The sequence below is a fragment of the Marmota marmota genome, unplaced genomic scaffold, assembly GCF_001458135.2.
Source record: "Marmota marmota marmota unplaced genomic scaffold, marMar, whole genome shotgun sequence".
NCBI classification, from domain to species: Eukaryota; Metazoa; Chordata; class Mammalia; order Rodentia; family Sciuridae; genus Marmota; species Marmota marmota.
In genome coordinates this window covers 156038-184033 of record NW_025999983.1, presented here as the reverse complement: position 1 = coordinate 184033, position 27996 = coordinate 156038, and the positions used below count along the sequence as shown (strand labels likewise).

Genomic DNA, 27996 nt, shown 5'->3' with positions numbered 1-27996 from the left:
ACCGCCCTCCTAGCGCGCCGGCCACCGCCTCAGGAACGCTCTGCGCCGCGGCGCCCGCCGCCTGGCCTCTTCGGCCCGTTGCGCCAAGGGGGCTCCGAGGGCGCGTGGAATGAGGCTGGAGTCCAGCGTTCTCGGTCGGTCGCCCTTCCTTCGCGGCTGGCGCTTCCAAAGGAGGAGTCTTCAGGGCGGGGCGGGGCGGGGGCAGGGGAGGGGGCACTGTAGGAAAGGGGCGGGCGGAGCTGGGGGCCAAGGGTGGCGGGAGCCCGGCGTCAGTTTCGGGAAGTTTGGGAGGTCAGACACCGATACACCTCCCGGCGGAGATGGATACTGCGCCTCGGGAAACGTAGATCCGGCGCGCACGGCCGGGGCGCCCCCGGAGACTCGGGCGTCCCCGCCCCCTGGAGTCCGGGCATGGTCCGCTACAACTGGGATGAGGGTCCCTATCCCGGCCACTCGTCCCTGGAGCCCGGAGAACCCGAAGCCTTAAACTACCCTCTCCCCAGTGCACACACATCCTCCCCCGGTCGATTTTCGGGCGCCACCACCTTCCCTGGATCTTGGGCCCCTCTTTCCTGGGTATTCCCCCCTTAGCCTCCCTCCGCTTGGTAAAAGTGAGTTTGGTGTGTGTCGTTCGCGTGGCTGTCATTAAGGCAGTCTGTTATTGTGCGAAGCTGAATCAGTGGCTCTTTGTGCGCTCAGCTGTATGGTAATGCAGACAGCACCTGCTCCCTGCACAATACGAGAGAAAGAGCTCCCCTCCGCGCGCGCCACGGCCTCTGCAACAATGTCCGGCACATGTTCCAAAGGCCCCTCCAGCCCGGCCCCCCAGCCCACAACCTTTACACAACCGTCACCTTATTAGGTTTTTACACGTCCATCAGACACTAGAACTTTTGTTTTCTTTTTCTTTTCTTTCCTTTTTTTTTTTTTTTTTGAGGGAAATGAGTTTATTGGGAGGGCCGAGAACACACGTATCACAATGAATCACCTAAACTACTCTCCTACTTACAGGAGCCAAGCAGGAGTAAGTGGAGGCATAGACTTCTTCTTTGGAGACTCTTCTGGTTTTGTGCTCGGCAGGCACGTTGCCACTCTTTCTCCCTGACTGCTCCTTCTTAGAGAAGTGCTGGAGTGACTGTCCCTCTGATTGTACGGCAACCACCAGAGTGGGCCTGGCAGTCTCTTGTTGTAGGTGTTACAGCCCCATGGTGAGGACCTGCACTGTCCTGGCAGTTTCACTGTCATCCAGGTCCTCATATACATCACAAAAATACAGAAAGGGAGTCCTCCAAAACCCAGCAAAGCCACTGGCAACAGGACTGAACAGTTTGTTCCTCTGGCTGTCAGGCAGCTGGAATCATTCATTTCAAGTCACCCAGCCTGTCCTGGCTACCTTGTTTCCCAAGTACCTGTAAAATTTCAGGATAAACAAGAGATTTCACTTTATACTTTCCAACTCTGCCTCATAGAAAACCAGAGTTAACCAAACACCATGTGCACAGGGTATTTAAGGCTGAGGTGAGAAAGGCAGGCTTGGGCCCCACTAAGAATCTCCTACTGTGTGATGTAGAACAAATGGAAGCTTCAAAAGATATTGCCATCCCCAGGACAGAGGCAAACCCAGTGTCCCTGTCCTCTGCAAACTCTGTAGGGACTTGCTACATCATCACAAGACTGGGCCAGCTTGAATACTAATTTAATTTTGCCACCTAGTGTCAGCATCCCTTTTTGACTAGGTTGATGTTTCCTCAGAAACAGAGAGATCTCTGATCCCTGGGGCTCAGAAGCTGTTCCCTATGCTGGGGGATGAGGGGGTAGGTAGGTGAGAGAATTCCCAGAGCAGGGGAGATGCAAACCAAGAAAGGAATTTGAGATCAGAATGCAGAATCCTGGATGCTTGGAAGACTGAGCACAGATCTCAGGAAGAAATGAAATATCAGGAACCTTTTAATTAGAAAATGGAAATGGAAAACAGTCTCATTTGAATGCCTGTTTAGAAAACTGGAAATAAAAAGTTCCACGCGCAAGGGCTTAAACCTTGAGAGAGAAAAGACTTGCCCCAAATCTTTAACAAACCCCCCTTAGTATCAAGTATTTGTTAAATTGACATAGCACAGATTTCTCGATTACAGCGGCAAAGCGGAACTGAAAGGCATCGTAAAATCCATCAGAATCCTGCCCAAAGCGTTCATTCTTTCCCAACTTAATTTATGCCACGCGATTCTGTATTGAGGAAATCAAGCAGAAAGCCCTTTTCTTCTCCTCCCTCCTCCTCCTGCTCTTCTTCTCCCTTTTCTTTCTCTTTTCCTCTTCTTTTTCCTCCTCTTACTCTTTTTCTTCCTCCTTCACCCCTTTTTCTTCTCTACCTTTTTTTCTGTCCTGCAACCCAAATTGGTTCCTCTTCCCCTCTCTTTTAAAGGCTGAGCTAGCTAACGGGGAGACTGTTTAACTTCAGCGTTTCTATAGGAGCCTGTTGTAGTTTAACTCCTGCGCACCAGTAGCTGGGGTGAACAAAGGAGAGACTCGAGGTCCAACTATTCATCCTTTCTTTGCACTTTAATTTTCATTGATTGGGAAGACAAGGGGAGCCCTTAGGGATTCGAGCTGGAGGGGGATGACACGCCTTTAGACGCCATCAGCCCCCTAGCCAGCCATCTGCTGCAAACCAAATGGCGTTTTTTCACTCCCTAGCTGCATGTCTCTGTACTCCCACAACGAAGTACTCTGAACCCCCCAAATGCAGGAGGGAGCTTAAGCTCGAGTGTGTTAAATAGACTTGCCGCAGTGTCAGCCCTTGCCACCAGATTCCCTCCCCCCCATCCACCATAAATCCTCACCTTGCTCGTTAGGAGAATGCAGAAAACTTCCTTTTAAATACTTTTTGATGTCTCAGCAAATTTACTGTACAAAGTGAGGCTCATTAGGGCTTACATCAGACACAGGGGCGGGGGGCGGGGACTCTGCTGCCTGGTGGGGGTCCTGTGGTCTGAATAACTCCAGTGTGGAGGGGAGGCTGGATTGGGTGCCAGTCAGAACCATGGTCACAACACACCTCAGTTCTCTGTTCCATAGAGATTATTTTCTTCACCGGGGAATAAAAGTTCCTGTTCATCATTTTATCCAAGTAGGTATGTCCATTCTCAGCAGTGTGTGACCTAAAACTGTGATCACCCAATTCCAGTCCCCTTCACCCAAGAAAGGCTTAACTCCCAAAGTATGTGCCCAGGGTCTGGGCAGATTGCAAGGAACATCCCAAACAAGCTTAGATTCCACCTAGTGCAGGTTCAGTGTTCTGTGTAAACAAGTCTGGAGACTTGAGTGGGGTTTGTGTTTTCTCAGACCAAGTGAATGCTGTATACCCAACAGAGAGGTTCTCTTATTCCCAAGAAGAATCAGGGTCCTTGTTCAAAACAACAAGATAAAAAAAAAAAAAAAACTTCCAGGCAGCAAATCTGGTGTTGATCAAACATTCCATCTTGCCTGAAGAAGAAAGAAGAGGAAGAGGAAGAAAAGGAGAAGGAGGAGGAGGGGGGGGGAGGAAAGCCTGTTTATTAATTAGCATTAGTGTCACATCTCACCGACACCCCTTCTGCCCATTCTCTCTCAGCCACAGTTGTGGAATCTCAAAGCAGTTAAAATAGCGGAGGACTCCCGCTGCATGCTTGAGACACTGGTAGCCAGAGGGCCTGGTGGCAAACCTCTCGCCCACACAGCCGCTCTGGTAGTGCCCAACTCCTCATCCTTAGGTGTCTTTGGACACACTTCTAGCGTCTCCTTTAACTGCCACACCCACCTGTATGTATAACCTATGTTTACACCTGACTGCAGTTCTGTCTGGCCCTCGCCTTCTAACCTGGGCATCCACTCATCCCAGCCTAACTGGGCTCCCGGTCTATTTAGACTGGAGACTTTGCTCGCGTTGATCCTCAGGTGCAGGTGAGGCTGGCCTCGAGTGGCCGCGTTTGGAGGGGTTCGGTGGCGGCCTCCAGAGTGGATCAACCGCCAACTTCCCCTGTGCGGTGGGGTCACGGCATGTCACGACTTTTTTTATTATTTATTTTTATTTTTATTTTTTAATGGGAGAGGCGGCTGTATTGTGAAAAAGAAGGAATGCCCAATCCACTGGATGGTTTGGTTTTCGTACAGGTCGGTAGACTGAGCACACTGTGCGCCGGAGACTCCCACTCTGCATGCACGGACCGCGAGTGGGGGCTGCAGGTCCGCGGAAGTTGCAAAGGCATGTGCTGATCTGCATGAGAAAGGGCGAGTCGCGTGGCTCAGCTGGCGGCCCCGGCGCAGATGACAGATCGCCCCGGCTCGCTGCCCCTCCAGGCCCCGCCCGCCGCTCCTTCCTCCGAACCGCGGGTCATCTGCTCCGGGCTGTCCTGCGCTCATCTCCATGACAAAGCGTGTGTTTACCTGCGGCCGCGGCACCGGCGGGCGCGCCTTTGTCCTGGGATCAGATTACCGCGGCAGCTGCGCGCAGCCTCCCGCGCGAGGCTGCACTGCCCCAGCGAACTCTGTCACCGAGTGTGCCGAGCCGAACGGGATGGGGGTGGGGGCGTCGGGTGGCTCCTATGGCCCGGGAGAGGCTGCTTTCGGTTTGGTACGGGCCGGACCCGGAGCCTCGCGACGGGAGCCGACGCCCCGAGGGCTTCCTGAAGGAGGCGGAGGCGCCGGGCGGGTGCTGGGAGGGCGCCAGTGCGGAAGCTGGGGCTCAAGCCTTGGTCATCCCTGGCCACCGAAGGGGCTGCGCACGCGCGAGTTTCGGGGCCTCCGAGCGCCTAAAGCCCAAGTCAGGACCGTTCTACCAGGCCGCTCCCCGGCCCTCGCCCTACCTCGCTGATGCAGCCGGGTAGGGCCGGCTGTGAGACGTCGGGGTGGCAAGCGCCGACAGTCTGGCGCCCTGGGTGAGCTCTCCGCGCAAACCTTGCGCCCCAGAGGGGCAGACTCCACGAGTGCTGCGGCCGCCCCCGCGGGTGGGCTTCTCGCCCTGGCCAGCATGGTCAGGCCTCGGCCTGGGCATCTGGGACGCGTGGCAGCCCCTTTCACTACTCCATCAGGGGTCGAGGCCTCACACCTGGAAATGGCAAGCCTGTGACTATGTAAAAAGACGACGCCGAGAAAGGAAAAGGCGTTGAGAGGGTCGTAGGAGCGAAGCCCTACGCTCCCCCGGTATGTGCCCCTACCCTGGGGAGGTCGTGGGCACCTGTCGTCCCCATTCCCAGGGGGTCCCATCAATCTCTCACGCTGTTGGGGTGGTGGTTAAAGCCCAGGCTCACAGAGGACCTAAAAACCCCGAAAGGTGGCCTGCGCCAAAGGGCCTAACTGGGCCCCTGGGATTCCTCTGGGTCACTCCCCAGGCAGGGATGGTCCCACACATGCGTTTCAGTTTCCTCCCGGCCTCCCCAGGAGTGTCCTCACTAGGCAGGCCATCGCCCAAGGCCACTATGGAAGAGCCCTGACAAGGCGACCGTGGACGCTTTCCAGTGCGCTGTCCTTCCCTGGCCTCCCCCACCTCCCCTTTTCTGTGAGCATCTGCCCGGGGAAGAACAGATGTGGGCACCTGCGGTGACAGGCTGCATATGTTCCGTCCTATTCACAGGCATTCAAACGTGGCTACAATGAGCGGCCTTTGTGTGCAGAGAGTCACTAAATATATTAATCTGTACTCCCCGGAGCACGGGCTGTTTAATTTTTCACTAGCAATAACATCTGATCTAATCCTTAAATCGGCTCCCCAAAGCCTCGCCTCCCGCCCACCCCCTCTACCGAAAAACGTGTGAAGTTATTCAACTTTCCACCTGTTGCCTGAATTGGGCTGGGTCACTGCAACATCCAAGGCTGGATCAGGCCAGGAGGGGGTGAGTAGTGGGTGGGGGCACTGTATGGGGTGCTGCCTGCCACATGGGCATAGCCAGGGCGTGTTTATCAGAAGGAAAATAAACACCAAGTGTGGAGTGTGGCTCCCCAAATGTTGTGCAAACAAAGAACAATAATTATTGAACAGCTTCCAAAGCAACCCAGCATACTCACCCTTTCTGTGTGAGTTCCTTTAAAAATGTATATAAAGTTCCCATTTATCTTTTTGTTTATTAAACTCTCGTGGTTATTATAAACACTGGTCAATAGGCCACACAGCCAAAAGGTAACATAAATCTCAGATGTAAGACTTAGATTTTTTTTAGCAATTTTGTTGCAGGACTCTTTTATCTTAGCATCCCTTATTCTATTTTGATTTGTTTTCAGCCACAATGAGTCCTTTAGTGCCATTGTGGACGTCACAATGTACATGGACATCAGGCTGTGAATGAAGACAGAGGCAGTTTAAACAAACCAAGCTCTTTCTTTCCTTTCCATCCATTGTCATATGAATGGGCCTTCTGCATTGGCTGCTAGGAGACCAGCTTTGCAAAGCCCTGCTCCAGTAAATGGGCTGGGAGAAAGGGACCCCAATAAACATCTTGAGTACTGGAGAGGAAAAGCAGGGGACACATTTAGGCACCTTCTTTCACCTCAAGTCAACACATTTCTTTAATCTCCGAATGTAAAACAGACTTACTGACCTTGCATTCCTCACACTTCCACTTCCTTCCTGCTGTCTTAAGTTCCTACCCCTCCCTCCACTGCTTCCATCAGGAAACTAGGGGCAGCACTGGGTCACCCTCAACATTTGTTTTCAAAGAGCAATATGTTCTCTCTTCTTTTGAGGAACATGGGCTTGGGCATGCTCATCAGCCATTCTAATGACACAGGGCTGCATGTGCTTTCAGGAGGCACTGAAGCACTGCTAGGCAGTAGGAACCCTTGCGAGTCTGTCAGGAATAGCCACACACTGTGATGTGGTGGCTGGGGCTGTTCCTGCTGGTGAAGTGTCTGAGGTGGTTCCAGGCTCAGGGTGTGTTGGTAGGAACCACCCCGTCAACTGCCAGCAGGCCAGGTCCTCCCTTACTTGTCAGAGCCACATGAAGTCAGGCCACTGGAGGTAGTGTTACCGCTGTTGGTCCTTGCTTCCCCGATGTTGAAGAATAGCACCAGAGAAGCATGCCGAGGCAAGGTCAGAGTAGAAATTACAAGTTTATTAAAGGACAGCAGAAAAGACTTCTCCCGGAGGAAGAAGGGGACCCAAGAGGTGGAATCTGTTGGCAGGCAAATGTGTTCCCCTTTTTATAGGTTTGGTGATGGAATGCAAGGGGGAAGGGTTGGGACACAGGTGGGCCAAACAAGTAATCTGGGCAGGAAGGACTTAATTATCACTTTTTTTGGGATGGGCTTATCACCTCTCAGGGATGGGCTACCTCCAAATCTGTTGGGGGCTGTTTCCTGGGTTCCATTAACATTTCTTTGGGGTGGACTTTGGCCTAGGGCCTTTCTGGGACTTCATTAACTTTCCATGAGTTGTCCTGTGTTTCCCGGAATCATGGTCAGCATGGCCTCCATTTTAGATGTCACTGGATATTAGACCCGATTTACCTAACTACACTGACGACCTAATTTTAAATCTGGCTTCAGTAACAGCCATGTCCAGGCAAATGGGAAGCCACAAATGACTCAGAGCAAGGGGTATGGTCAGACATGGCAGGAAGAATGGCTCCTTTGGCTCCTCTTTGGTTTTACCTTACTGATCACACAGGGCTTGAGACCAATGTGAGATCGGACCTGTGGTCTGCCACAATACAAATGATAAAATGTCTTGGAGGTGGCTCTTCTGCCTTTCCATTTCTTGAAAAGGTTTGTGCAAGATTAAGAATCTTCCTTAAAAGGATGAGGGATTCACCAAGGGGGCATCAATAACTGAGATTCTCTTTGTGAGAAGTTTTTTACTTACAAATTCAATTTCTTTAATCGATACAGGGATTGCTCAGTTTTTCTATTTCTTCTTTGTTCAGGCCTGGTGATTTGCATGGTTCTAGGAAACCTGTTTTCATCTGAAGTTATTCAGATAGCCTACTCTACTGTGGTGACATCTGAAGGAATAGGTCCTGCACTTTCTCAATATCCTCAATATCATGATCAGTGCAGCCATTTTGTGTGTGTGTGTGTTGTCAAAGAACAGACCTTCCTTTTTTGTTAATTTTCTCTGTTGCTCTAGGCAGAAATTAGGGCAGCCATTAGACTCACTTGTGCTTTCTTCTGGTCAGGAATCACCATCTTTACTTCCTATTTTCTATCATCTGAAAACAATAATTCCACACTTCTGTCCAATTTCCTAGTTGTTTACAGTTACGGACAACTTCTATAGGAATTGCTCTTTCTTGGGTGGAAACTGCAACAGGTAAGATACTTTTGGCTCCAAGTAACAGAAAACCCTGATTCTCACAAGGAGAATATTTCATGAGATCAGAAGGAAGGGCTCTAAGTGTGGGTGACTGAGTGGCTCCACCAGGGCCAAGCCCCTCCCTCTGCTGTCTGTGCTGTTAGCTCCATTCCGAACTCTGGGAGATCTGCCAAGGTTCTGAAGTCTTACACAGAGCGATGGCCACTTTCCTCCTAGATGCCACTCTTATCAGCAATGAAATACTCCGGTAACATGTAATGTGCACCAAACATATTTTCAGTTGTGGCATTTCTTCTTTCCCATTTAGATGAACTGTTAGCCAAATAAATATTGGGCATATGTGGTTGTTGCATTCAAAGAAATTCAGTTCAGCATCTAAATGAAACTATCACTAATAAATAGGTATACTGAGAGGATCAACTTGTTACCCTACCATTTCATTTTTCCACATTTCTCTCATCTTTTTCTTCAACTTTTTACCCTCCCTTAGTCCCCATTCAGTCCTGGCTTTTTTTCTTCCTCTTTCTTTTCTATTTTTTTCTTTTATTTATATAAACCTTCAATTCCCTATTTTTAGATTCTCTCCCTAACGAGCAGATTGGGTGTATATACTAAGGCATAGAAAGCATGTCTATGATGTGAAGCAAGAGACGAAGGAAGAGGGGTTTAGTCCCCCCCACACACATTGATTTCTATGTACAACTTTTCTTCTAGTCTCCCAGGAAAGAGACCTTGAGGTAGTGTTTGAGTTTTCCTCTCCTTCACTGTAATATACGCTAATAATCACAATTTAGAATGTGGACAGATTAATTGTGCCATTTGTACTTGTTAAAACTTAAAATTTTCCTTTAACAAATATACTCATCTAAAAATTCAAATAGTGCTGCTTAATTTGTGACAAAAATAGTCTTTGCCCACACTACACATTCCCATTCCCAATTCCTTCCACCACATTTATCTCTTAGCTACTTACTTGGAATTTACTCTGATTTTGAAAAGATCTTTCTTATAAGGCCTTTATTTCCAATGTGTGGACTCTGGATCCTAGCTCTAGCACCCTCACTTCCTGAATGAAAACCCAAGACTACACAGAGTTAGGGTCACCCTCTTTCTTAAAAATGGCTGTGGCCGTACTTTGTCCATTAATGCACCATTCGGTATCTACCTTATCACGTGATGATCATGCACAGCTGAGGCACAGGCTGCAGTTACATCTCCACTTTTGCTGGTTTCAGTTTTTGCCTGGATTTTTGCTCATCAGCTCTCTTGTGTGGCTTTTACTGATCATCACCAAACTCTGAAGATCTTGTTTAAACCTCAAGCACATGAGGTGCTTCACAGCTTCATCTTTGCTGCAGATGTTTCTTCTGGAGGCCTACACTCTCCAAGCTTTTGTCCTGGGTTTCCCCTTCTCTTCTGTTTTATAGGCCCTTAATACTCTTCTTCTTGACTTATTAATTTTGGAGAATATCCTCCACCAGCTTTCTGAGTTATGGTATTTGACAGACAACGTTTTTGCGCTTGCATACTTTAATCTTTATTCTGCTGAGAATTTAAGATTTTAATGGATTATTTTCTTCGGAATCTTAAAGTTAATGGTCTAGCATAGTTTGGCTTTCTGGGATTTTTTTCTTTATTTATTTGCTACTGGGGATTGAACCCAGGGGCCTTTTATCACTGAACTACATCCCCAGACCTTTTTGTTTTTTGAGACAGGGTCTTTCTAAGTTGCCCAGGCTGGTCTGGAACTTGACCAGCCTCATGCCTCATCCTCATCCTCCTAAATAGCTGGGATTAGAGGTATGCACTATAGTGGGATTCTATAAAGAATTTCCATGCCATTGTAATTTTGTATGCCTTAAATGTGAGCTTTTTTATTTCCCCTTCCAGAAGCTTTAATAAATTTTCTCTCTGATGTTTTGAAATTTTGTAATGATATACCTTGGTGTGGATCCTTTCAAAGTAAGTTTTGTGCTGGGTCCTTGGTGGTTCCTTTCCATGAGAAAATGTCTTCAAGATCTGGAAAGTTTTCTTGCGTCATTTCTTCATCTCCTTCTCATAATTTTCTCTATTCTCCTTTCATGTAATTCCTATTTTTCATGTTAGACCCCTTGAGTTTATCTTCTAATCTTCTTGTGCTCTTTCTCTATCATCTAAGAGTGTTGTTGAATCTGTCTTCTATTAATTCACTGCTTCTTTAATTTTGGGGAGGTCTTTCTTGTTCTCTAGGTGGACTTCTCTTTCATTTGTAATATTATCTTCAGAGACTGCCAACTATAAAGCATTTTATAACATTTCTCCCCTTGCATTTTTTTTTTGATTACTTTTAGATTTTTCTCTTCCTCCAGTGATTGTTGATCCTTGTTATTTATGTACATTCAGGAGTAAGGCAATGTTCTACTCTATGTGGTACCTGAGAATTATAATATAGTGGGCCTTGCCTTCTGGTCATCCCTGACACCCTGCCACTGCTGAATGAGCCTCCTGTTTCTTGGGAGGATGGTTTTCCTGGTTGCTGGGCCATAGCACTTGGTTTTTACCCTTCTCTCCTAGGTTTGCACCTTCTGCCTTAGGTCATTCCTAACCCACTTATTCTTTTACTATCTCCTTGTGGTGTTTCTCATTCCCTCCTGGTCCACTGAGGCTGCTAATGCAAAGTACTGTAGAGGGGGTGGTTTAGAAATAACAGGTTTCTCACAGTCCTGGGACTGGTGACTGAAACTAGAATGGCTGGCTCTCTGAGGGCCCCCATCTGGATTGCAGATTGTCTTCTCCTTGTGTCTTCACCTGGAAGAAAGAAGGTGAGAGAGCCCTACTCTTATTCTCCAAGGCTACACCCTCATGACCCAATCATCTCCCAAAGCCTCACCTCCAAATGCCATCACTGTGGAAATTAGATTTCAACATAACATGATGGCCCTTGCTATATGTCTCACCTGTTTTCTAACATTTCACCCATCAGTTTGTGTCTCCTACCACAATCTGTACTCCTTAAGACTGGATGCTGTTTCACCTGCTTTTGTGATGGAATGCCACCATCCTCAGTCTGCAACGGGTGCTACGCACTGTTTGTTGATTTTACTTGGAAGAAAAAAATTAGTATGAAGCCTCAGCCTCTTGGCTGGAAAGATTCCTTCACAAATCTTTCAGTGCTTCTGTGGTGTCACCTCAATTTGGCATTATATTTTGAGTTCTCTATCAAGTGCTTTGCCAGAGATTCTGAAGGAAATCACAAAATGTGTATCCCAGAATGATACCTAAACATCTTACTCCCCTGGCAGAAGCCTCATTAGCTCACCAGGGTTTAGAGCAGACTTACTAGGACACAGTATGCGTCCAGGAAGTCGGATACACATCCTCTTTTGGCCTATTATTATTGGAATGTGTCAATAAGTTAAAAAATGAATTACATTGTTTCCAAGGTCCTGTCATACATGTAGATGCCCAAACGTTCTCCTGATTGTAGAGAAAAGAGTGGAATAGAAACTAGGGGTCGTTCCGGGGGAGCGCGGCCCCCACCCTCTACCCGACGCAGTGACCAGGCACAGCGGCCGCGCCGTCCTCCAAAGCGCCAGCGTGGAGTCCTCGCCCGGATCAGCATGGTGCAGCGGCGGGCCAGGGCCCGCTACCGTCGCAGGATCCGAGCTGCGGGACGTGGAAGTTGGCTTCCGGACACTCGCAATGAGACCTAGGCCTACGAAGAACAAACTGGCACTCCATCCCGCAGGACGCTCTATCTGCAGGGCAGAAAAGGAAAAATGGCGAAGTCCGCTAATCGCCTGAGGAAGTGAGGCCGGAAGTCGTATGGTTGCCGGGGCAACAGGCCGAGGCGTCCTTCCCCTTCCGCGCCAAAGGCTCCCGTACACACACCTCGCGCCCGCCCCCGCTCATACACATGCGCATCTCGCGCTGCGGCCTCCCCCTGCGCCTGCGCACCATGCACCCTGCATTTCGTGCGGGCCGTCCATGCCCCGCCCCGCTTCCACGGCCGGGCGGAAGCACTTGGGCGGAAACGGAAGTGAAGCAGAGGCGGCGGGGCGGAGGGTGGGGTGGGTGTGTTGGCGGTTGTTCTTCGCGTCTCTAGGTAGGGCAGGCCTAGGGACCTGACAGTGGCCTGTGGGCCGCCGGGGTGGTGGCGAGGGTCCGGAGGGATGGCGGAGGTGCGGACGAGGGGCCCTCTGCGGCGGCCCGGGTGGCGGCCGGGATGGTCGGGGGCGGTGGCGGAGGCTCGCGCGGGTGCTGGGCGTGCACAGCCAGGAGGCCGGGGGGAGGGGGACGCGGAGGCCGGGAGGGCGAGGTGGGGGCCAGTCGGCCGCGGTGTGCAGAGCCTTTCCTTTTTGACGCCAACTCTGTGCATGATCTCTGACCGTCCGGTCCTGGGACTTGCTTTTGGTCCCTTTGCCTCTCTCGCGGCCTTCATGCATTCTCTGATTTTTTATTTTCTCATCCTTTCCCGCATCTCCCGCCATCGCCATTGGGTTCCCCTGACCCAGCCGTTCCTTTAGTTTAGAAGCTATAGCTGTGCTTTTTAGCCGGTTGAGCTCTTGGGAAGAAGCGCCACCAGCACAGCAGTGTCAGGTCATTCACTGCTCTTCTAGGCCTCCTTGCCTACCAGTTTTTAAAATCGCTCACCACCTAGTCTTTCAAACCTTTGGCCCACGGAAAGGAATACAGTAGGTGACATCTGAGGTCCCTTGTGGTTTTATAGCAATCCAAGATTCTACCCTATTCCTGAATTGGAATCTGGGTATCATTTATAAGGCAGATTTACTTGAAACTAATGAAGTTCAGTCTTTCATGTCCCTCAATTGCATGGGTTGCTTCCAAGGCCCTGGGAACTCTGCTATCCTGTGTTTATAATTTGTATTTTGTTTTTTACAAAGAAGAACCCCAAGTTGTATATTTCATTCCCTATACAACTTGCCGTTTGTCATATTCTGCTGCCTTGAGATTTACCCTCTTGTCCATCCGACCTTCCCCTCCCTAACTCGTGCTCCTTCATCTTCTAGGGGTGCTCATATGGACGAAGGGGGTTAAGCATGAGCTAACTCAGTTCGTTGGGCAGGACCTTATAACTCTTGCCTTGCAAGTGTAAGTGCAGGTATTGTTAGATTCATTTCCCTACAGAGTTGCTACCTCCTTGAGAGGTTGATGGTGAAATGCATAGGAATCTACTTAGCTGAAGTCATGAAAGCACTCCATAGAAACTAGAGTTGTACACTGGGAATTCATTCAGAGGAATTTATTGCAACCTTTATTTTATTACTTTGAAAACAGGGCAATCCTAATGTGATCAGTTATTTTTATAGAGTATAATAATAAACAAATAATTGTATTTTAGTTTGCTTTTGGACATGTTTCTTTGTAAGGTATTTTATTGGAAAATCTTAAGGGATTTTAAAGTTTAAGTTATTAAAATAAACAATAATGCTTAAAGTATTTCTAGAGGAGTTTTTAGTAGTTTAGAGTCTACCAGATTTAGGAGGTAGATTATTATTTTTTACAAGTTATTAGTGAGTACGTAGATTTGTCTTCATTCATAAAGTGAATCTGTGCATTTGTTAGCCAAAAAAAGCCAGCTCCTGAGCACCATTGATTGACATAGTATTGCTCAGTGAGAAAGACTGTAAGTCAATTTTATTATAGAACTTTTTTAAAATATATTTATTAGTTGTAGATGGACACAATATCTTTATTTTGTTTATTTTTATGTGATGCTGAGGATCCAACCCAGTGCCTAACACGTGCTAGGCAAGCACTCTACCACTGTGCCACAACCCCTTAGTACTTTTAATATAAAGTCTGCCACATTATATCCTTTAGTGTATCTGCTTGCACACATCTGCATATGTATGCCAGGTTCTGTAAAAGTGGTCAGTATTAATACTGTTGCATTAGGAACCCAAATTTAACTCACTACAGATTCTTGCAAATTATTACAAAGTCATTTACAGTATAACCATTGCCAACTTGAAACAGAGAAGCAACTTCCTGAATAGAGATTTTGGGACAATTTAGGTTTTTGCTCATTAAGCACCAAGATAACACATTTAGGATGGAAATTGTTCTATGATATGTTCTTTTTCTGCCTAGTGTGACAAACATTCCTCAGTGGTCTCAAATGAATATTGAACTGTATGTAGTTTTTTAATGTTGTGATATAAACAGGGATGCAAATGCAGATCTTTCCTGGAGTTTTTAGGTCTCTGCTTTTTTTTAGTGGGGTCTTTTTTTGTTTTTGTTTTAATTCTTTTCTTTCTTTCTTTTTTTTTTTTTTTTTTTTTTTTCTTTTAGTTTCCCTGTGTCAGCTGTCAGAACTTCTTACTGCTGTCAGTATACCTGCCTAAGGTTGCCCTTTCCATCATGTATTCTTCTCTACTTGCTACTTTGGGTTCAGTTGTTAGAACTGAGGAGAAAAATAGTCCATAGCCTATAAGAGCCTGAAGGAGTTTCTCCTGAAAATTTTGTTTTAGCTTTAACTTGTGGATTTTTTGATTATATATCAGACCTTATTCTGAATCCTGGATAAGTAAGGCAGCATAACTATTTGTAGGTATACTCACATTTTTGTGTGTGTTGAGTGACATCGTTTTCACAGTGCTTCCTGCACTTGTAAAAAGATTTGTAGAACTGCAGTTGGGTAAGGAAAGGCAAAGGGCTGTTGGGAAAAGCCAGAGACCCTCTTGTCACTGTTATCCTTGGAGGGCCCTGGGAATGACTGGGAATAACCTGTGGGTAGGAGACTGTAGGCCCTCCTGGTGTGCAGTGACCAGGTCACCTTCAGATGCATCTGTGTCAGTGGAGAGGTGAGGCCTAAGGAAAGGAAGACAGGCTTTTGAGATTGGTGGGCTTGGATGCTGCCATTCCTGTTAGTTAATATCTGTGGCCTTAAGCAAGTGGTTATTTTCACCTAGCACACACTGTCAATTTCCTCCCCCATAACTACACCTTTACTGCAATGTGTCCTTGAGAAAAGAGGCTGAACAAAACTGATGTGTGGGACTAGGGGGCCCATCTGCCTAGTGGGACTAGGGGGCCCATCTGCCACGGGGCTTTTGAAATAAATTACACATTTAAAGTGTCCCATTGGTCACATTTTGACATGTGTACGCCACCAGATTTTCTTCTGTCCTGCAGGAGCCACCATCTGGTTCATACTTTATCCACAGCCCTAGCAGGGCTCTGGAGTACCACCAACCTACTACATCATGTAACAAGGCAGGAATTGTGAGAATTTACTGAGTCAGTTTTGAGTGTTCTGGAGATGGTCAGTAAGATTGGCGAGAACTGTGAATGTTTGTACCTCTGGATAAGTTCATGGTTCCTTGTCACCTTAATATGAGCTATCTTTGATAGAAGCTACAAAATTCAGTTGGAAACTGAATCACATTTTTATATTTAACAAATTTTACAATACCAGAAAAAAACAAAATCTGCTTATAAAACAAAATACAAAGCAGAAAACATTTGGATTCTATTTATTTATTAAAAGAAAATTAAATGAAATTGAACTTCTCAACTAAAAATGTCCACGTCAGAATTTAACTGTTAGCAGGTAGTTTGTGGCAAAGATGGCTAAATAATGAAGCAAATTTGAATATGTGTATACTAATAAGCTGCTTATTAGTGGTAAATACTCCTTGGACATTTACTTAGGTGAGTGTGGGAATTTGGTTAGGCTGCCAAGTACAGTTGTCCTTGTGCAGGGGTCAGGCACACGTGAACTGTTCATGTGCCCAAGAGACCTAGAGGAACCTTGGCATAGGTCAGCATCAGGTGGGGCTAGGCTGAGGTGTGCTGCTCTGTCAGTTTCCACAGATGTTTAGAAGTTGAAAGTTAGGAGTAAAGGAGTTCCTGGATTTGTCTTTTTTCCTTCCACTTCACGTTTTAGTAGCCCAGCAGTTGAGACAGGCTTCGCTGTCAGAGGAAAGTGCAGCTTGGCCTAGGAGCAGCAGCCTCCAGATCCACTGTGCCTGCAGTTCCTTGTAGCTCCTCAGAACTTCCTGCATTGATATTGGTGTTGATTTTGCAAGCCCTGTGTTGGGCTGCTGGAGGATAGCATTTCTTCGCATTCTATCCTAGGATACATGTGGGGTCTCAGAAATCCTTGTGGATTTCTATTCTTTTTATACATTTGCCCTTGCATTTATCTATTATTTCAAATAGATTTGGGGCCCCTTATATGAGACATTGTGCTAGCTGTTGGGATGAGACAGATAAACATGTCATTGTCCCAAGTGGCCCACCTTAATAGTGGTGATTCCCCAGTGTCCCACACTATATTTAGGGCAGTGAGACTCCTGCCTAATGAGACAAGATTTCTACTTTCTTTCTAAACGGCAGTGATCAACATATAAAAAGTTCCTATATGAATTGCAGGGAGAATTAATTGAAATCTAAATTATATGTATTTGTTCAGTCATTCTTTAATAACTGCATTATTATTTCTTTATAGAAGGAGAAGCCTCCATATATGCACTCAACAGTAAAGGGAAAACAAAAAGTAATTATTTGAGGTGATAGGCACAGTTTCCTGTCCTTTTGGACACTTCTGTCATCTCATGCTGACTGCACTTGTGCTTGGGTGATGCTTCCAGACCTGGCCATCAGGGACGTTGCTCTACAAAGTGGGCGTGGCGAGTATTTAGCTCTTGAATTCATGGAAGTATGGGAAGGCCCCCTTCAGCTTCATGATTCCCAACTCCTTTCCTACCCTGGTTCTTTTTTGTAAATGCCAAAGGAGAACACTTTTTCATGTCGCATACTTGAGGTTTATCTGTGACTCAAATGTGAGAAATTGGCAGTGTGAAAGACAGGAAAAGCTTGTGCTTGTTCAGGTGAAACAGTGGGCTTTTCACTACTAGTGTGAGAAAGGGGCAGAAACATCTGAATAAAAGTAGAGTCTGGGGGCTGGGGATGTGGCTCAAGCGGTAGCGTGCTCGCCAGGCATGCGTGCGGCCTGGGTTCGATCCTCAGCACCACATACAAACAAAGATGTTGTGTCCACCGAGAACTAAAAAATAATAAATATTAAAATTCTCTCTCTCTCTCCCCCTCTGTTTAAAAAAAAAAAAAAAGCAGAGTCTGGCTTCTTGCAAAATAAAGTGGTTATTTTGAGAAATTTACTGTTGTCATTTACAGTTTCAGTAGAAAATGATTGCATCAAAAAGAAAAATTTTTTTTTAAATGTCAAGGAAAGAAAGACAAGTTCAAATGTGACAAAACCTGCTGTGCAGGTGGGGGCATCATTCTGGAAAGCGATTGGTGGGGTTTCTGTGCCCAACTCTTAGCTCTCTCTCCACCTGTGTGTTGTTTTCTCCTGTGTCTTGAGTGACCCAGCCAGAACTTCCAGGAGCTGTCTGAACTGAGGGCTTATGGGAAAGGAATCAACAGGGGCTAGCCATGCACTCTGGGATATCCCAGCACTCAGCACAGACCTGTGAAGGACATAGAACTGAGTTAGTTTCTGATTTATAAGATTTATCTTTGACCTGCTTAATTCAAAGTAAGGCATAGAATAATAGTCTAGAGTTTATTCTAACCAACGTTTTTATTTCTTTCCCAAAGCCTGTCCCCTGCTTACTATGTTATAACAACATTGAGGAATACCTTTAGGAGCCAGGCATATATCTCAGTGGTAGAGCTCTTGCTTAGCTCCTGTGAGGCTATATGTTAGATCTCTAGCACATGAAAAAGCAGTGTAACCATCGTGGAGAAAAGATCCATGTCCATGAATCCAACAGAAACCCAACAGCTAAGAGATAATTATGTTATGAGGCCCAGTTTCTACTGTAGTAGCTCAATACTTTGACTTTGTTTCCATAGCAAACTCTATACTAGTGATAGTGAGTAGTGATTTGAGGCATATGTATTCATATAGTCTCTTTAATAACATATGGTCAGGACTTTGATGAGTTTCCATATATAATAGGTGATATTTATCTCTGCCCATATATTATATATTTTCATTTTTAATGACTATTAAACAGATAGCTTCAGATTAAACCATTACAGGTCAGTGTCCAGTAGCAATAAGTATATTTTTTAAGATAGTCTTATGAGGGTGTCTGTTGTCATCACAGTGATTTGTTTACAGCTCCTTCACTTGTGAATTAGAACTTTCGATTTCTATAAGGGTTTCTTCTTTTTTTGTTTAAATATTTATTTTTTTTTAGTTTTAGGTGGGCACAATAACTTTATTTTGTTTTTATGTGGTGCTGAGAATCGAACCCAGTGCCTCACGCATGCTAGGCGAGCGCTCTACCATATGAGCCACATCCCCAGCCCTTCTATAAGGGTTTCATTAGAGTTGCCTTATAGATTAAAGTTTGTATGTGTAGATGCCCAATTCAGCATGGTAGCTGGTAAGTGCACTGAAAAATGAGGGCTGCTGATATGTGCTTGGACATGACCCTGATGGTTCAGAAGAAACCATGGTGAATGTGTGCTTGGATGTGGGACCTGACAGCTCAGAGGAGACTGTAGTGATTGTGTGCTTGTATGTGACCCTGATCGCTCAGAGGAAATGATAGTGAATATGTAGACATTGAAATCCAGGAGGTCCTCATAGAATATTTTCTGAGCATTGATGATTTTTCCTTGCCTAAAGGAGGACATCATATGATATAAATGTATTTTGTTCCATTTTTATTTTTATAAACTATTTTAATTCTTTGAGCATTTTCTATTTGATTTTAGCTTTTAGAATGGGCTATTTTTTTCATCAATCACAAATTCAGATAGTACGATGCTTAATATGGTGAATTTGTATGAATTTTTCTTTTCAATTCATTTATTGAGATCTGCTTGATAACAGTTTTCCGTATACAGTTTGACAAGTTTTATGATAGCATTATGCAGTTGTAAAACTCTCAGCACAAAGTAGTACACTTGTTTATGACCACGTAGTGTCCCCTTGGGAATTCCTTGTGCTTTGCTCCCCACATGGTGGTTACCACTGCTCTGCTTTCTGCCACTACAGACTATCTTAGCTCTAGGGAGCTAGAACTTTTACAAGTTGAGTCATGTGTATGTCCTTTTTTGTCAGCAAATGTATTTCGAAATTTTTTCATTTTGTGTATTGTAATATGTGTTGTAGGTTTTTAAAATACTATTTCAGTTTCTGGATGAGTAATAATTACTTTTTTGGAAAGTGTTGACTTCTCTTTGAATGTGGTTGAGAAATATCTTGAATAATAGTAAAAATTTAAAAGATTGCTACATGTGTTGTCCTTGTGATACTCCTGTCATTAATGTATGCTTAGATTAGATAAAGTGCTTTGTGTTTTAATTGAACACTCTTTAGGCTCCTAGCCAGCATGTCATGTTTGGTGACACGAGTCTTTTGGAATATTAAATATTGCCTTGTGTTTGCTTTGAAAAGTGCCAAATGTCTAGTGAAAACGCCATAGTTGCTAATTATGGATTTCTTTTTCTTTGCAGATCCTTTTCCAGAGTCCAGTTATGGGTGTGAGAGGTCTGCAGGGGTTTGTGGGAAGTACCTGCCCACATATATGTACAGTAGTCAATTTCAGAGAGCTGGCAGAACATCACCGAAGCAAGTACCCTGGATGTACTCCTACTGTTGTGGTGGATGCCATGTGTTGTCTCCGATACTGGTATACTCCAGAGTCTTGGGTCTGTGGTGGCCAATGGCGAGAATACTTTTCTGCTTTGCGAGATTTTGTTGACTCCTTTGCATCTGTTGGCATCAAGTTGGTATTCTTCTTTGATGGTATGGTGGAACAGGGTAAGAGAAATGAGTGGGTGAAACGAAGACTTAAGAACAACAGGGAGATCTCTAGGATTTTCCATTACATCAGGTCACACAGGGAGCAACCCGGCAGAAACATGTTCTTCATCCCCTCGGGGTTGGCTATATTTACACGGTTCGCTCTGAAGACTCTGGGTCAGGAAACTTTGTGTTCATTGAAGGAGGCAGACTATGAGGTGGCTTCCTATGGTCTCCAGTACAATTGTCTTGGGATTCTTGGGGAAGACACTGATTACTTAATTTATGACACGTGCCCCTACTTTTCAATTAGCGAGCTCTGCTTGGAGAGCCTCGAGACCATCATGCTCTGTCGAGAGAAGCTCTGCGAGAGTCTGGGCCTCTGTGTGGCAGACCTTCCCCTGCTAGCCTGCCTACTTGGCAATGACATAATCCCAGAGGGCATGTTTGAAAGCTTTCGTTTCAAGTGCTTATCTTCCTACACTTCTGTAAAAGAGAACTTTGATAAAAAAGGTAACATTATCTTAGCTGTGTCAGATCATATATCCAAAGTTCTTCATTTGCATCAAGGAGAGAAAAAATTAGAAGAGATGTTGCCTTTGGGACCAAACAGGGCTCTTTTTTATAAAGGAGTGGCATCATATCTCTTGCCAGGACAGAGCTCACCATGGTTCTTCCAAAAACCCAAAGGTTTAATAATGTTGGACAAGCAAGTAATTTCCATGAGTTCAGACCCTGAATCCAAGCAAGGAGTTCCCATATGTACAGAGCCTGAATCCAAACAAGAAGTTCCCACATGTGCACACCCTGAAATCAAGCAACAGTTACCTGTAGAAACAGACTCTGACTTTAATCTAGAAGTACCCATGTATGCCCATCCTAAAATTAAAGAAGATAAACCCATGGATATGGATTCTGAAATAAAACAACAAGTAACCTTGGTTTCAGACCCTGAAATCCTAAAGGTAGGTGAATGTGCCCACTCCAGTCAAAGATGTTATGATTGGAAATATCTTTACCGATGGATTTGTTAATAAATATTTAGTGATTGGTGCAGTGGTTAAGGACTTGGGGAGGCACAGATTGGGAACCTTTGAGTTTAGATAGGAAGGCAGATTTTATGTATACTTGATATTGTCACATGAATATGACAGGCAAGAACTGTGGGAATTCTAAGGAGAGAGACTCTTGTGGGTTAAGATAAAGGGAGATGGGCTGGGGATGTGGCTCAAGCGGTAGCGCGCTCGCCTGGCATGCATGCAGCCCAGGTTCGATCCTCAGCACCACATACAAAGAAAGATGTTGTGTCCGCCGAAAACTAAAAAATAAATATTAAAAAATTCTCTCTCTCTCTCTCTCTTTAAAAAAAAAAAAAAAGATAAAGGGAGAAGTACCCCAAAGAGGTGAAACCAGATCCAGATCTGCATGAGGCCAGCATTTGCTTTGAATAGACAAAACTTGGGGTTGTGAGAGCCCTGAAGCATGTGGTGTTTGGAATCTGTTACTACAGTGTGGGTGTGAAGGATGGAAGGACTGGGGAAGGTGGTGTACAGCCAGACTGTGAAGGTTATTAAATGCCACACTAGCAGTTTGCACTAAATCTGAACATGGTACAGAACCTTTGAAGAGTTTTGATGGAGGGCCACTAATAAGTACCGTTTGTATCAAGTTCTTTGCTTGGCACAATGCTTATCTTTTCTCATTTAACCCTCAACAGCCCTGTGAGATAAGCATTACCTTTCTCCAGTCTCCAGTGATGGGGACTGAATCCAGGGCCTTGCACATGCTAGTCGTTTGCTCTACCCCTAACCTATATTCCCACCCCTAACCCCGGTTTCACAGGTATTTGTCCACTTGAAAGTACAGAGGCATCTCAACAAATTCAGAAACAAACTGTGCTTACCCAAAACCTTTAGTTGCTCATAGCATCTGAGTTTTGCCATCTTCATTAGTTACACAGCTTTGGACTGGGAATTCTCTCACTTTTCATAGTCAGTCTTCATGACTTTTGACTCTTACCTAGGAAATGAGTTGTGAATTTGTGCAGTGTTCATCTCTGCCACCTCAGTTCCAGCTACTTCTTGTCAGGATGACTGTCATGACCTTTAAGGACATTTTCTGGAGCAGCTTTGCCCCTTCCAGTCTATTTGTCATGCTGTGTATAGAAATAAAGCCCTTTATTTGTACTTTGTAACTCTTAGGACAAACTCTAATGGCTTGAATGTGGCCGCAGTTCACTGGCACCTGGCCTCCACCGACTTTCCTCTTTTCCTCCAGCTCTGTAGTATCACTGTCTCACACATGTCCTCCTCCTCCTGGAAAGCTCCCACTGCCCATCTCCTCCTTGACACTGTTCATGTTCTCTTCTCTCACAAGTTGGAGGCCACTTCTCAGAAGCGCTTATGTTATACTCATTCTTGAAGAGAGTTATAGTAGAAAAGGATGAGGATTTAAGAAAAGAAAATGACAACTTTTACTGGGAAGCATTTGTAAGTGCTTTCTGCATGGAAAAGGATGGGGCTAGAAACTGAAGAAGGTGGAGTTGGGCCTCCAAGTGGAAGTGTTGACAGGCATGAAGCCGTGACCCTGGTGAAAAGTAGCGAGCACCCAGCTCCTGGGAGGTGTCAAGTGGAAAAAGCAATGATCACTGAAGAGGTAATACTAGTAAGACTGGTGGATGGAGTGAGAAAGGTAAAGGAAAAGGAATATAAACAGAGTTTTAAACTTGGAAGTTCAAAGGAAAGAAAACAAATGCTACTTGATATCATGATTTTGAGTGGCACTCATTTCTTAGTGCCTTCTCAAAACCGGCATGAAATGAAAGTTATTGACTTTCTTTTGAAGGCCACTCACTGTTTTTAAGGAGAAATCCATTGTATCTGAATTTTGAACAGGTCGCCAGGATGCATCACATCCAGGCAGAAAGCTACCTGGTATACAGCATTGTCAGCAGTGGAGAGATCGAGTGCAGCAACACCTTGGAAGATGAGCTTGACCAGGCCTTGCCCAGCCAGGCCTTCGTTTACCGTCCTGTCCGACAGCGTGTTTATACTCTGCTCCTGGGCAGCTGCAGAGGTAAGAGCTGGATGGTCTTTCTCAGTTATAGTTCCGTCTGACAATTAAGTAGGTTTTGTTTCTCAGTAAAACATTGATTGAGAATAACATCTGTAAATAATTAAGGAACAGTGCCAGGAGATGTCTATTTTAATTAGCAAGCAGTGGATCAGCACTCATTAATGAAGAATGCGTTGTTTATTCCTTAAAAGGACTTGTGTTTTGTTTTTTTTAAATGAACACTCTTTCCTGCCTGAGGACTATAGTTACTTATTATTAGAAGACAGTGTCTACTTAGATGCTGCTCAAACTAATTTTTTTTTAAATAATCATACAATATCTAGTCATTTTTTTTCCTTTAGAATTTTGTAATTAAGTTTATATTCTCTTCTATCTCTTATTTCCATTGAATGTTTAGCCATTGATAGTAGAGGACCATGCATGTCCAGAATGGTAAAAAGGACTTGTATACCAGGTGTTAAGGTAATCAGGTCCCATAACTCACTATTAGGAGTAGTTTGAGGGAGTCAGGAGTGAAGAAGAGCTCCGCATATTAGAAACCAGGGGTGCATAATTGTTTAGTTCTTTGTGTGAAGCCTTGCTTCTCTTAGAAGGAGACCTTAGGCAGGTACTTTATGATTGGACAGGTACTCTGATTGGACAGAACTTTGGTTAAGAACATGGTCTGAAACTAGCAAATAAGAGGATGCTTGGGGCCCATTTGCTTGACTGAGCACCATATTTCCAGACATATCAATATTTTTAAGGTCAGTCTGTTATTCCAGAAGGTAGATGTTTGCATAATCTAAAGGTACTGATGCAATTTCCAGATGAAAAAGCTGTCTTCCTTTTGGTTTTGGTTTCTGTTTTGTTTTTTAGTACTAGGGAGTGAACCCAGGCTCTTGTGCAAGGCATATAGCCCTCTACCATTGAGCTACATCTCCCTGTCATTCTTTTGGGAGGAGACAGTAGGGTCTTGGAGTTCCTGGTTGAGTAGACTCCTAGTGCCACACAGCATGCACTGCCTTCTCCCGTGTGCTGTGCAGACACAAGGAAGGTGCTAAAGCACAGAAATAAATTTTCTAGGACCAAATGCCAAATGTTTGAACTTGAAATTTTTTTTTTTTTTTTTTTTTTTGGTGGGGGGTACCAGAGATTTAACCCGGGCACTCAACCACTGAGCCACATCACCAGCCCTATTTTGTATTTTATTTAGAGACAGGATCTTATTGAGTTGCTTACTGCCTCACTTTTGCTGAGGCTGACTTTGAACCCACAATCCTCCTGCCTCGGTCTCCTGAGCCATTGGGATTATAGGCGTGCGCCACGGATGTGGCTTTCTGCCCATATTCTTTCTTTCTTTCTTTTTTTTTTTAGTTGTTGATGGATCTTTATTTTATTTATTTTAAATGGTGCCAGGATCGAACCCAGTGCCTTATGCATGCTTGGCAAGCGATCTACCACTGAGCACAACCCTGACCCAGGTGGCATATTTTTTGGACCCTAATATACATCAAAACCAGGAAGTTGACCCTGCTGCAGTCATACTGCCTGCACCACAAGCTTCTTTGTAACTGTGCAACGTGCACGTATGCAGTCCCATATAGCTGTCTCCCATGCTAGGATTCCTAGGATGCCAGGAGCCCATCCATAAGCAAGGCACAGAGCACTGGCAGGCCCTTAGCATCCTTCCCCTGTGGCTGCTGAGCTGCTCTCCGTCTCCTGTTTCTGCTCGAGAATACAGTGGTCTGTGGTATATAACCTCTGGAGATCGCAAACAGGGTTGGACCCCACAATACATGATTGTGACTGTTAGTGTAAGCCAAGCTAGCTTTTTCTGTGAAGGGCAGAAAAGCATCTTAGGCTCTGAGGACCACCATTTGTCTCTGCGGCCTAGGTCTGCTGCTGCAGTGTGAGAGGCCTCCGGTGATGGGGATGTATGTGTGTGACTGCACACCAGCAAACCTCTCTCTGTGACACACCTTGGATTTGACATCATTCCCGAGTCATTAAGTGCCCTCCTTTTTTCCCAACCATTTTCTTTCTTTCTTATTTATTCATTGGTGCCATTGAACCCAAGGACACTTAATCTCTGAGTCACATCCCCAACCGTTTTTATTTTTTGAGACAGGGTCTTACTAAGTTGCTCAGCCTCAGCCTCCCAAGTTGCTGGGATTACAGGTGTGTGCCACCACACCCAACTCCAACCACTTTAAAATATGAAATGCGTTGTTAGCTTTCAGGCTGTGTGAAAATAAGCAGGCCAGGTTTGGCCATGAATGTAGCTTTCCAACCCCTGTTCCGAACAGCTGTGTTTTAAAGGTATCAGAACAGCTGTGTTTTAAAGTCACAGAAAGTGTTTCTGTGCTGTTGCCAGTTCTTCATCCCTCTGCACAGCTGCAGGGTCCAGTCAGTGCTGCCTTCCTTCATCTGAAGAACTTGTCCAACATTGTTGATGGAGCAGCCTTAGATATCCTGAGCATTTTTCCTGAAAATTTATTATTTTCAAGGTTTGGTTTGCTGAATATGGAACTTCAGGCATGTTGTTTTTGCATTCAGCATGTTGAAAGGTCCTGGTGTGTTTCTCCTGTGACATCACAGGTCCTTCACATTGCTTTTTCTGTATGTTCTCCATCTTTTCTTGAGCTGCTCTGGTTTTCTGCAGTTTTATGAGGAAGAGCTTTGCATTGTTCGAGTTTCTGTTCCCCTGTGAGTTTCTTGAGCTCCTTGGATCTGTGGGCTTTTATTTCCTGTCTGTTTTTGAAAGAAATTGAGCCTCCTTTCATCAAGATTTGCTTGTGGCGTGGCTCCCTTCGCGGCTTCCTCAAGTCTGTCTTGACTTCTCATCTTCTGCTTACTCTCTCATCAGGCATCTTTGGTTGGCTTGCTGGAACGTTTAGGTGCTAGGATGGCTGTTGAGGTCTATTATTTTAGCAGTTAATTTTCTAGTCCTTGAAAGTTTATGCCTTGGAGCTGGTACCACCCTGCTCTTTAGGCAGGGCCTTCCTGGGCAGTCACCTGAGCTCCCAAGACCACTTGCCCTGACCTACATGAACTTCACTGCTTCTCCTCTCCTCCTGAAGTCCTCCACTCTCTTTAGCCTGGGGATGGGAATCACGCTGGCATCTTTGGCTTTGGGATCGAGCCCCCTTCCCTCCCTCTGGGCTCCAGCTGTCTGCCAAACTCCACATGGCAGAGTCCTCACATTTATACCCAAGCTGTCTCTGGCAGTTCCTGAGGAACTGCCCAGGTTGGCAGCACAGAATCTTTCTCTGGCTTAAACCATGCTAACCCTAGGCATAGGTCTGATCAATTCTGTTTATCCCTCAAGTCCTTAAACTGACTCCCCCATGTCTCCCCTTATTGTCAGTCTAAAGTCCATCGCTCTTATAGCGAATGATGGCTCTCATGCTTAGGCTTTTCACAGTTGTGCTTTCATTCCTGTGCCTCGTTGTCTGTCCTTCTTGGCTGGGCTGAAATGTTGGCATGATGGTTTTTTGCTGCCCCTGGTGGGTTTCTTGGTGTGCATCAGGTCTTGAGTTTAAGGGTTTTGAATGTTTAGTTAAAATAGTAGATTTTCAAGGGTGTCTACAGTTAGCAATGCAGAGAAGGTAACTTGTGATTGGATTTAACACTCAGGTGGGAGACATGTTCTGCAGCCTTCTCAGGTTGGTAGCAGTCTCCAGGCCAGCCTGAATAAATGGAGGAACCACTCGTTCTCATGGTGCAGACCCAGCCTAGAGCCCAGCCCAGCCTCACGTGGCCTGAGTTGGCAATCTCAAGTCTCAGGCCGTGGGCTGGCGTGCTGATTCTACAAACTCCCCCCAAGGATACATTCTGGACCCTGATCTCGGGCATGTCAGCTCACCTGATGTCTCACAGGGAGCCTCAAGGGAGTGTGTGTTGGTATTGCCACATGTGTGCTTTGTGTAGTTGAGCATGTGGTGTTTGAATGTCCTAGATGGCATGTGGTCAACAGGGTGGGAGCCCTAAAGTCCCTGCCTTCAGACCCATTCTTGCCTTTGTATCTCTTTTTAAGTCTCCTCTAATGGATATATCATAGCTTGAATCATTCAGTGAAAGCTTCCATTAAACGTAAGGGTGTAAAAGAGACTCCATGTAAGAGGTGGGGTCTGTCTGCTCTGTTCCTATAGCTATCCTTGGTTGACGGTGTTGGGGGAGCCCAGGCGTGCTGGCAGCCTTGGACCCATTGTCCCTTTTGCCTCATTTCCTTCCAACAGACATCCCAGGAACCAGGGAAACTTCAGGATGGTTGGTATATTGTCAGAGGACAGCCATTGGCCTTCTGAGTCCAGCCCATCCTAAATAGCCACTCAATAGGTAACTTTTCGGATGTGTGTAAAAACTAGCATATGAACTGAGGCCATACACAAACATATGAACTGAGGCCATACACATACATAGACTAAGGCAGCAATATAAAAATATCAGAACCAAAAGGAAAGATACAGCTTTTGAAAAGTTGGGAGATTATTACCAAATTGGAACATCCCAGTAATGAAGGGCTGACATTGCTGCTCCTTCTCTTTCCCCCTGCCCAATGTAACCCACCCCACTCCTTGATCTTGCCGGTGATGGCGGGAGCTGGTACTTAAGAGCTCGTGTGTGTGTGTGTGTGTGTGTGTGCGTGTGTGTGTGTGTGTGTAGTGTCTAGCAGAGTTTTTTAGGTGTGACTGTGTGTGTGACAGTGCCGATCTGGACTAGGGATTGAAAATGCTGCATCTGAAAGGTCAAACTGGATGTTGACAACACAAGCTTATTCTTCATGGATGCTGACAGGGCTAGCCCTGAGTGCTGTATTTCCTCCTCTCGGCCAGGGGGAAGCAGAGCTGCACAGAGCCTGCCAGCAGAGTCAGATGTGACTTCTGCTAATACAGAGTCTGGCACACTGTCTGGCTTCCTGGCTCTGATT

The 27996-nt window shown here is 45.6% G+C and overlaps 2 protein-coding genes and 1 long non-coding RNA gene across 10 annotated transcripts in view; 1 reads left to right on the top strand and 2 right to left on the bottom strand.

Moving 5' to 3' along the window:
• Positions 1-413, bottom strand: part of LOC107153149 (delta-like protein 1) — a 3767-nt gene extending 3354 nt beyond the window's left edge. Inside the window, exon 1 of the mRNA XM_015498665.2 lies at positions 329-413. Within this exon, the coding sequence (XP_015354151.1) occupies positions 329-413 (85 nt within the window). The remainder of the gene's footprint in view (positions 1-328) is intronic.
• A 2462-nt stretch (positions 414-2875) lies between these two features.
• On the bottom strand, positions 2876-4562 carry LOC125617586. Its single transcript, XR_007348605.1, has 2 exons — positions 4420-4562; positions 2876-4249 (listed from the first exon to the last, which is right to left on the bottom strand). It is a non-coding gene; the product is annotated as an uncharacterized LOC125617586 (long non-coding RNA).
• A 214-nt stretch (positions 4563-4776) lies between these two features.
• Fam120b (family with sequence similarity 120B) overlaps positions 4777-27996 on the top strand; it is a 61501-nt gene continuing 38281 nt past the window's right edge. For 6 of the 8 annotated variants that reach the window (XM_048805756.1, XM_048805758.1, XM_048805757.1 and 3 more), the window contains exons 1-3: positions 5037-5175; positions 19721-20974; positions 22904-23084. In XM_048805756.1, the coding sequence (XP_048661713.1) occupies positions 19742-20974; positions 22904-23084 (1414 nt within the window). In that variant the 5' untranslated portion in view covers positions 5037-5175; positions 19721-19741. Of the gene's footprint in view, positions 4911-5036; positions 5176-12291; positions 12363-19720; positions 20975-22903; positions 23085-27996 lie in introns of those variants that run through there. The other 2 variants (XM_015498580.2, XM_015498579.2) reach the window with 2 other exon arrangements.